A 10,163-nucleotide genomic window follows, 5' to 3' on the forward strand; every position below is an offset into this window, starting at 1 on the left:
TAAGCCAAATGAAGTCAAATCGAAGTTTTAGCATTAGCCCGCAGCTGCAGCTGATTTTCCTCCTATCTCCTTGATGTGGGCATGTATGGGTGTGTTTTGTTCGCAGAGGTTCAGTGACACTTGTGATTTTCTGTAGACGCGCGCACCGGGACTTTTCGCACGTTCGTCTGACACTCGCAGAGTTATGCAGAGCGTCATTAACACCGTGAAAGGCACAGCCCTCGGCTTCGCCGACAAGCTTACGCCGATTCTCAAGGTATTCACACCTCTTTCTACGTATACTTTGCCATGTTACGCATTCACGCGGCGTTGCATTCGCTGTGCGCACGCAAAAACATCCGGTTGCTGTGGGATTTACACATTATTCTCGCTTTTTTTTTTTTTTTTTTGCAGGAATCCAAGTTTAAGGAAACTGGGGTCATCACACCGGAAGAAGTGAGCACGTTTTCTCAAGATTTTCGTGACTGTCATTGCCACGACCGTCCGCGTTATCGCGATAACTCACTTATTTGTTCGAGCCGATATTGCCGCTCCGTGAAGAGAGGGGTCTGATCACCTGTCTGGCGGCCGCCGATCATGTTGCCGGTTTTTTGCGGGGATAAGTGCGATGCTGGCATTGCATTATGCCGATATGGGATTGCATTCGGTGGCGTTTGTTCCCGCTCACAGTGCTTTGTGGATGTGTAGTGCGCGACATACCCAAAAAGTGTAAGCCGCGTGATGGCACTACAGTTGTAACGTAGTAACGCATTTGTCGCAGTACGTCCTATTATTTTTTTTCTTATGTAAAATATATAAAAGAATACAAAGTGCAGTTTCGCGTCATGCGTTTAAAATTATCTTGCTTGGCTGGACATAACAGAATCAGTACATATTGCATATCTCCTGGTCGATTTTACGACACTCTTATCAATTACACTCACGGCTGGCCGAACATTTTGATAATGCAGGTAGAGTGGCACTATAACCATTGACAAAACACAACAAAGAATGTCATTGTCGTAGTATTGTCGCATTGTCCCAGCCCTGTTTTTCTTATCGGCTGTCACTGCAATAAATTGGCAATATTACTTTACTCTGTTTGCATTAATGCCTTGCATAGGTTGCTGCATTTTGCTCTCCCAAACACAGCGCAAAAAAAAAAAAATCATTGCTGCGATTTGCATGCTAGTCTGCTTCATAAAAACAAACGAGCGGTATGAAAGCAAGGCATATTGTGCATGTGCAGTTTGTGCTTGCTGGAGACCATCTTGTGCACCACTGCCCAACTTGGCAATGGTCAGCTGGTGAAGGCCTGCCAGCCAAGTCCTATTTGCCACCTGACAAGCAGTTCCTTGTCACCCGGAATGGTATGCATTAACCATGCTTCATAGGCACACAACCCTATTGGGTTTTCATGTAATTTTTACGACCCATACCTGCCTTATGCGAGTGATTTCTTCTGTTGGAAGCATTTTTTTTATAGGAATTAAAACAGAATTGAGATGTCAAGTCAGGTAAATTGATAAGAACCCAGTGGCTACCAGGCATTTGCTTTTACACAAAACACTTGTCTTGCAGGAGAAATCATCATAGTGCAGCTCGTTTCACTTTTGCAGGTAGGCTACAAGCCTGGTAGATGTTAGCGGCAAGCAGAATTTTGACAATTAGCTGATTGCATAGTATGCACCAGTTAACTTTTTGATTATGCTGTTTAAGCTCATGTTGAAACAGCAAAATTGAAGTCGTGTCTGGTCGTCACTTTCACACTGTGAAACCTTAAAATGTGCTGCAGAATACACTGGTATTCCAGTTAAGTTTCTAAAAGGCTTGCCTCTAACAGTTCGGGATGTCCTTAACTGGAGCGCCAAGCCATTTGTTTTAGCAAGTTTCGGGAAAAGACACCTTTAAAATTGTTCTATTTTTGTCTTACGATTTCTGCCGAGCGTGCATCACTTCTCTACTCCTCGAACCTTGCCTCTCCTGTTAGCCTTATATCCAACTCATCGGCACTTGTCCCTGCTCACAGCTACTGATACCCTTCGTAATTTACTAGTGTCCACATTTAAAAGACTGGGCGAGCAAACACAGACACAAGAAAGGGTTAAGACAACACAAACGCCGACGCTTGTGTTGTCTTGACTTCTCTCTTGTGTCCGTGATTGCACGCCCAGTCTTTTAACGTGAATTCCTACCAACTAGCTCAGCTCTGTATTATTCACTAGTGTCATATCTCATGCATGTGAAATCGTAGTCCGGAGGGAGTACAAATCAGTGAACGTGTATGCCGACCCGTGTTTTCAGTTTGCCACCCTTCACGCATCTTCGTTGCTTAGTGGCTAAGAAATTGCGCTGCTAAGCACAAGAGTGTAGGTTTGATTTCCTGCCATGGTGGCTGCATTTCAATGTGAGTTAAATGCAAAGACTGTGATGCTTGGACTTAGGTGGATGTTAAAGGGGCCACCCCTCGCTCTTGATGAGGAAACACATCCTGCAGATATCACACTGCTATGAACATCTCAGCCAAATCTTACAGTCAGGCGAGACAAAGAGAGTGTAGAAGTGGAGCATGAGGTTGTGATTTTCTCAGCTGCCCTCTTTTCATACAGAGGCCTTTGCTCACTCTCTTCGGAGCTACCGGCGCCAGCTGTTTGACGTTGAACAGCAGATAGTATGCTATTGAATCAGGAGCAGCATTTGGATCAATTGCAGTTCTTGCCACGCACTGCCGCCACGTGCCAGCACGGCTCTCCACGGTCTGCTAACATTACACATTCAGCCACACTCGGGCACAGGAATCGCAGCGGGAGAAAGCAATCGCATATCATCCCATGTGCTAAAGGTCATGACAGACGCTGGTGTAACTTCTTTCCCCTGTGCCATCCCTGCCCGTGTAGCTTTCAGCGCACTCGTCAGGACGAGAGAAGAGAGGAAGCGCTTACAGCGCACGACAAACCCCTGTAACTCTGCTCGTTCTTGGCAGATTTGAGAAATCTTTTCAGCAATCGATTCATGAGGCAATGAACTCTGATGCTGAGGTCATTCAATGATTACTTGGAATAGTGGTTCACAGGGGCGTAGCCAGGGGGTGGGGTTGGGGGGGTTCAACCCCCCCCCCCCCAAAAAAAATTTTTGCAGTTTTGCTTGCGTATATATATACACGCGCACATACAGACGCATGCACGAACATACAAAAAGTATGGTTGAACCCCCCCCCCCCCGAAAGAAATTTCTGGCTACGCCCCTGGTGGTTCATGACCCCTTTAAAGAGACCCAGGTGGTCAGAATTAATCTGGAGTCTTGCACTACGGTGTGGCTCATAATCGTATCGGTATTTATGGCATGTAAAAAACCCAGGATTTCTTTCAACATTTTCAACTCTTGATACGAGGGACCAACGGCTGAAAGCTCAGTGGAGTGCTGTTATGGGGCCGATTAGTGCCTGCTCTTGATAATAAGTGGCTGGGTGTTGCATTTCAGTGCCATGCTACAAGCGCTGCAAGCACATGGAGTACAGCATGGAGCACGAGAAGGTACTTGAGGAAGAAGGTGATGAGGATGGTGGATGGGTTGACACCCACCACTATGCAGGTGAGAGTGCCTGGTGGTCATCTCTTACGCCCTTGCCTGTGCACTTGCTGTCGTCAGTAAATCATTCGTTCTGCTTTCAAGAACAATGGCATGGACTGCAAATATGGATCAGCGTTTTCATTTAAACTGGGGAGTGAGGAATATATGCCTACATTTTTTTCTGGAATACAGATTTAACTAAAATAGGTTGGTGAAAGCAAAATTGCCAGACATCTATGAGATTGAAGTCATGTGCACGGCTGTGAAACGTGAACTCCTGTGTCTTAAAAGTGCTTTCAAGCCTGAAATATGAGAAAAGCAAAAAAATGCCCCTACCTGCATAGGGTATTGTGGGCTTAAAGTCAGACACAGTCATGCCTCAACTTGTTGGCCAATCAATGTGTACTTATTTTTCTGTCTGTTCTTATTTGCATCTTTTAATGTTCGAAATGGGTCGTTTTCCAGTGGTGGGTCACAAGATGTGATCATATCTACATAGTTTTTCTTTAACTCTTTGAGCAGTGATGACTCGGATGTCCATGTCGCTTAGACTTTAGTTAAAATAAATTAGTGACTGTTTTGATCTGTACCTTTAAAATCAGCATGTAATAGTTGCGTTTAGGCATATAAATCTATGCTGCAAATTACTTTTTGTTTACTGCAAAAATAACTTTTAAGTGGGACCAACCAAGGCTTGAATATTTTACTATGTGTCATGTAATTTTCCTTGACTCAATGAGTACTTGATCTATAATAATATGTAATTCCTTATCTAAAGATTGCCTAGTATTCTTTCAGGAATTTGTTATGTTTGGAAATTTTGTTAATTTTTTTTTGCAGGAGGGGTTACTTCTTGTTCAAAAGGATTTTCAAGATATTTTTGTTTGTTTTTCTTTTGTTTGCAAATTTTTTCTGCAAATAATTTTTTCTTTTGTCTTATTTAAGTAAACAGTGTTTGAAAGCACATTTATTTACCTTCACTTTGATATATAATGGCACTATAAACGCAGTAGATGTTGCATAAAAAAATTCCTAATTCAAACATACAATAAACAGCCAATTTCACTGTTCTAAGGAATGTGTTAACGTTGCCTCTTTTGTAGTGTCGGGCCAGTCATTTTTGTTTGGGTAATTTGTTAATTGCAATGTTAATTTTTTTATCTGTGTAGTTCATACTGCATAGTTTGATGCTGGTAGATGCTGCTGTTAGATGCATAGTTTGATGCTGGACGTCTGTGTACAACTCGGCACCCAGAAACCTAAACCGAAAGTCGTTACATGAATAAGGAAGTATTAAATTATTTAGCAAGAAAACATAAACTTTGGAGCATGTACCATGCTTCATGGAGCAATAAGAAATGCTTGCAACAAAGAACGCACAAGCCGTAAGTTTGATGGCACCACCCCTTTAATTCACCATCAGCAGTGTGCCGTGTGACCAGGGCTTTTCCCTTCATTGGAGGGGGGGCCCTCAGAGGGCGGCGACCTATGTACATGCATACACACATACATACAGCCCCTCCTTAAGAAATGGAAGGGGGCCCGAACCCCCCCGAGCCCCCCCCTACTTTAAGCCCTGTGTGTGACACCTATATAACTTGCACTGATGATGCCTATTGCTTGATTGGTTTTCAGATGCAGCATCATCGGGTCTAGCTGAGCAGGTTCAGGAGATGACTCTCGAGCCTAGTGTAAGTGGATCTTAATATTTATATTGAATGCAACAGGTAGCAGCAGTTCAGTGGCGTGGTGCCAGTTGACTTTTTCGCTTTTGAGCATATGTAAATTCTGCAAAAACACACTGCATGCTATCCTTATGAAGCGACGTGAGGTGCATTCTTAATCAAGTGTAGTAATAATGTAGTAGCACGTGCAAAGTGCTCTCAAATTTCACGGATGTGTTTGCAAGTTGGCTACGGCCATAGATCTGTGTAGCTAACCGAGCTTTATCTTTTCGCGTGGCTTCTTTTTTTTTTTGTCCATTGTTTGCTTTTACACTTGATATTGTGTTCATAGGTCAGCAAACTCACTCATGAGTCGACTCACTCAGACTTGGATCAAGCCGTGAGTCTGAGTGAGTCAGGCTGAGTAATATTTTTTTGGTGCCTTTGGTGGATTCTTGACTGGCTGATTTTCCATGGTTATCTGAGCTATATTCAGCTCATGGTGAATAAGTTGTGGGTTCTAGCATGCCAGCATGGTGGTCACAACTGTCTTGTTTATAGGCTGAGCAATTTCATCGTGCACGTGTTTGCAACCACCGCCATTCTGTGAACTGTGTTCCAGATGGTTTACTTGAGCTAAACTTTGTCATTTGTTTGCCCGCGTGTGCGCAGAAATCTGGGGCAACACCGGCTGCGACGCAGAGGCTAGGCTGTGGGGATGACGACGATGACGATGGCGACGACGATGAAGAGGCTGCTGACATGGACGCCTTCGTGGAGAGTGGACTGCTGGATGCGGACGACACGGTGTGTCCCCAGTTTCTCATAACTGCCTGCAATGTTTAACGTCGGCATTTTGACGTGTTTCTGCTTTTAATGAAAGTCAGGCAAGAGACCTGTCATCACCCAGTGACAACACAGTTTCAGAGATCCAGCACATGCCATCTTCTGCTGCTTTTGATAAGGAAGGCACATTTAGCACTCACTCACCTAAGCACCTTTGCACTGTGGCAACATGTTCCTGCTAGTCTCTCCGCTTGTTGCAAATCTAGGTCGAGCGCCAAGTTAGGAGACGCATAAAGAATTTCTCTGTTAGCACTGGAGACGTGAGATCGTTCTTAAGCCAGAAGTTTTTTTTTTCTGCGTGTAGGACCTTATGAATTCTTTGATTGACCTTTTCAGTATTTCTGCATTTACTTTTTTTGTACGAAGGAGACCGGTACTACACGCATTTGCTAGTGGGGGAGGGGACCTCTCTCCAAAAAAACTTCAGCACTCCCTAGTTGGTCCAGGACATACTAAGTAACCTGTTCAGCTATCACCTACTGAAATCCACAAAATTTCCCCTAGTTAAGAAAATATTTCCAAAATTAAAAGGATATTCCGTATTTGAGTGTATATTCAATCCATCCCATTTACAGCCAACAGTCTATGTTGACAGTTAAGAAGAAAGCCCTGATCCGAGTTAATGGATGCCATTTTGGACATGTTTCTCCACCTTGACATGTCCTTGCATTGATAAAAAAAAAACAAGAGTAGAAAGCACATATAATCGCTGTTCTCGTGCATCCTTTTAATGTGTAGACGTAAGAAAAGTTAGGAGTACAATGTGTCTTACTGTGTGCACAAGAAAACATGGCTACATTTTCATCTGCACAGATGACCTTTCTCTTTTGCCACCGTCTTGTTTGAGCAGCTACATAGTCTTCAATACTTTTCATTTCAAAGCTGTCCTCGCAAACCTGCCCGTTTAGTTGTCAGGCAGTAGGTGTCATCCAACTGTCTCTCCAGGCAACGGTTGTGAAGAAAGTCGAGGCCACGGACAAGAGTCTTGCTGCCGGAGGTGAGGGCGAACCTGGTGAGGGCACCATCGTAAGCACCCGCACCTATGACCTCAACATCACCTATGACAACTACTACCGCACTCCACGGCTCTGGCTATATGGCTATGACGAGGTATGCTACTGCATGTACAGTGCTTACGGAATAAAACGCAACAGCAAAACTCAATTGATCAAAATAACCACCTTGTGGTTATTTTGGTGTGGACACCGAGTATGGCAAATCACCTGACATCCACTGAAATCTGTTTGGATTTCCTGGTAACTTTGTGTTACAAGTGCCAATTATTTTTTAATTACCCTTCCTCCACCTAGCGGGATTCCGTAGAACTGATTTGCAATATTCAGTGTCGATGTGCTTTGCGTTGTCTATTAATTTCCCCTCATTAAAAAAACTGCGCGACAGAAAAAGATGAAAAGGCTAAGTGGTTAAAGTATTTCAGTCTTTTTTTTCGGTTGCACTGTTTTCTTAATAATGCATCCATGCCAGTTCACCCAACTGTCAGTCCCACTTAATTCACCCTCGCGCTGCTAACTGTTAGTCTCCTTGTTAGCTAAATTGGTAGAGTGAATGGTCTGGACAAACGTTAGTCTGGATTATGTAGGTTAAGAACAAAATTCTGGAGCGGAGTATCTCGTGATGTCTTACCAGCCAAAGTGAAGTCAGCATTTACCCCCCACCCGCCCCTTCCATTAATCTTGAAAACGTGCTCCCTTCAGGAGGTGCTCAATTAGAGATCAAGTGATATTGCTCTGTTAATGCAAATGCTAGGTTAATTATAAAATAAAAGATCACATTGTGCCCATTGAAAGTAACATATAGAGATGAGTATTAATGACTTGATCTTCAACAAAATTTGCCAAGACTTTGAGGTTTACTAAGGAAACTAGTTACACAAAGACACACATTGAGTCTTATCTGCCTGGAAAAATTTGCCATATTAAACATGTAGGGCTTTAAAGAAAAACGTTTCCTTTTCTTTGACGAACGCCGAGGTCATATCGTGCCCCTACTAAGATGGTGGCCATAGCTGCCATTTTTTGGGGAGCACAGATTCACTCTTCGGGCATTATTTCCACTCCAGCCATTCTTTTTTAATCCTCCTCGGTCTGGAGCGGTCCAGTTCTACTAATGGGCAGCTGTAAATTTTCTCTTTGATAACCCTTCCTCCACTTTGCAGGATTCCGCAATACTGATTCTGCGTACTGCCTCCAAAATTTGAAATTCAGAGGAAAGCTAACCGGGAAAAATGTAACAAGCTGGAAAAAATTGGAAACAATTCAAATGTGATATGCAGGTTGATATGCAAGCTTTGGCAGTTACGAAATTAGAGCAGTTAATGTTCTAACAGAAAATTTTGCCAATTTGTGCAAGGCCGTGGCTAAGAAAACACTGTTATTCCCATCGTCACATCTGTTAGCCTCTTTTCTTAATTAGCTTGGCCAAATTTAGTTATTGTACCCTGTAAATCTATGCTATTTGAAGCTATGTTTTTTGTGTAGTTCAAATTTTTGTTGTTTCTAGTTAAGCGGCTGTTGTATGTTTTAGTAGCATTATAAGCTTTGCAAGTGCCATAAGCATTTCACTCTGTGAAGCCTGTCTTGTCACCTTGTGTTGGGCACACACCACTCGGTGTCGGTTGGGAGCACCTCTGGTGCAAAAACAACTGGGGCAACTTGGTATATATCTTCTGAAGGTGTTCTGAAGGCATTCCTTTTGAAGCTGACCAGTAGTGTAGCCTTCTGCAGATGCTGATCAACTTGTTGTGGTGGCTCTTTGTGCAGAACCGACAGCCGCTGAGCATGGAGGCCATGTATGAGGACATCAGCCAGGACCACGCCAAAAAGACGGTCACCATGGAAGCCCACCCTCATTTGCCGGGACCTCCGATGGCCTCTGTTCACCCTTGCAGGTATGAGCTTCCAAATGATGCGAGGCAGTAGCAAAACATGCAAGCTGGTGCAGAACACTTGTTTCAGATGCAGTCCAACTATATAATGTTGCGCTATAGACCGTCAGTCTGCCTTTTAGAAAACAAAAGCTGCATCCCATTGTCTCTCACTTCTACGCTTCAAGCATGCTGGTGTACCACTCATAGATGCTGATGTGTGCCTGCTGCTAGTCACCCAAAATGTTGCTGAAAATGATCGTCAGAGAATACATTCCATGTATTAAGCCTTGTGTGTGTGTTTTTCTTCTGCCATTGTTTGGTACCAGGCATGCCGAGGTGATGAAGAAGATCATCCAGACTGTGACCGAAGGCGGCGGTGAACTGGGCGTCCACATGTACCTCATCGTGTTCCTGAAGTTCGTGCAAGCTGTCATCCCTACCATAGAGTACGACTACACCCAGAACTTTGCCATGTGAAATTCAAGCAGTTGATGGCGCCGAGCTCATTTTAAATTTCTCTGAGGAGACTCGGGGGCACAGACGACGCTCACTTTCTCTTTTTTTATTATTTTTTTAAGCCGTATTACCACTGTTGCAGCATAGGAGGGTGCAGCACTTCTGGTAACATGCACTAGCAGTACCGTTGCGAGTCAAGAACTGTTGTTGGGGGCACGTTGTGTTTTGTCTGTACCTTGGTTGTATTCTCTGTCACTCCAGTTTGTGGCTCTCTATAAATGCATGTGTGTTGGGCTTGTGCCAATTTGTGTGGAGGATCGTGGAGCATCACAGTGCACAGTTTTCTTATCTGGCAAATACCTACTTGATCAGTTGTCTGTCCCCCAAAGTTCCTACACTGCTTTTGAAAGTGTTTTAAGGTATTGTGTAAGGCGTTCGAGAGGTTGTTATTGCAGAGTGTAACAATGGCACATACATTGCTGCAGCTTATGAAACCTAATATACAGATGTTACAGCTTCACTTCATTGCTCACTTGCCAGGAAGATAACAGATTAGAACAAACATGTAGAAAAACACGATAAATGCCGTTTATCTCTGCAAGCAATCTTGTTGGAGGATGTTTTGATATCTTCTTGCTGTAAAGAGCCCTCGTCTTTGTGCCTGCTGTAAAGGCACAAGTCTTGCCTGCAAACTCCATTCACTGGCGATTTTAGGATTTTCACTGTGATTTTTCTGAAATAAAAACAATGATGCAAATGAA

The 10,163-nt window shown here is 43.6% G+C and overlaps 1 protein-coding gene across 1 annotated transcript; it reads left to right on the top strand.

Annotated features, from left to right (window-relative positions):
• Position 1: 1 nt before the first annotated feature.
• On the top strand, positions 2-10,163 carry LOC119386990 (ubiquitin-like-conjugating enzyme ATG3). The gene is made up of 9 exons (XM_037654290.2): positions 2-256; positions 394-435; positions 1,229-1,349; positions 3,460-3,570; positions 5,185-5,240; positions 5,886-6,020; positions 7,005-7,169; positions 8,840-8,967; positions 9,273-10,163. The coding sequence occupies exons 1-9, from the start codon at positions 185-187 to the stop codon at positions 9,421-9,423; spliced, it is 981 nt and encodes a 326-aa protein (XP_037510218.1). The 5' UTR covers positions 2-184; the 3' UTR covers positions 9,424-10,163.

This window comes from Rhipicephalus sanguineus, chromosome 3 (genome assembly GCF_013339695.2).
Source record: "Rhipicephalus sanguineus isolate Rsan-2018 chromosome 3, BIME_Rsan_1.4, whole genome shotgun sequence".
In the NCBI taxonomy this organism is placed as follows: Eukaryota; Metazoa; Arthropoda; class Arachnida; order Ixodida; family Ixodidae; genus Rhipicephalus; species Rhipicephalus sanguineus.

Bases quoted from the DNA above. Each gene is read 5' to 3' on its own strand.
- LOC119386990 (XM_037654290.2), top strand. From the start codon at position 185: ATGCAGAGCGTCATTAACACCGTGAAAGGCACAGCCCTCGGCTTCGCC. The intron at 1,350-3,459 runs GTATGCATTAAC...GTTGCATTTCAG, and splicing joins GTTCCTTGTCACCCGGAATG to TGCCATGCTACAAGCGCTGC. The intron at 7,170-8,839 runs GTATGCTACTGC...CTCTTTGTGCAG, and splicing joins GGCTATATGGCTATGACGAG to AACCGACAGCCGCTGAGCAT.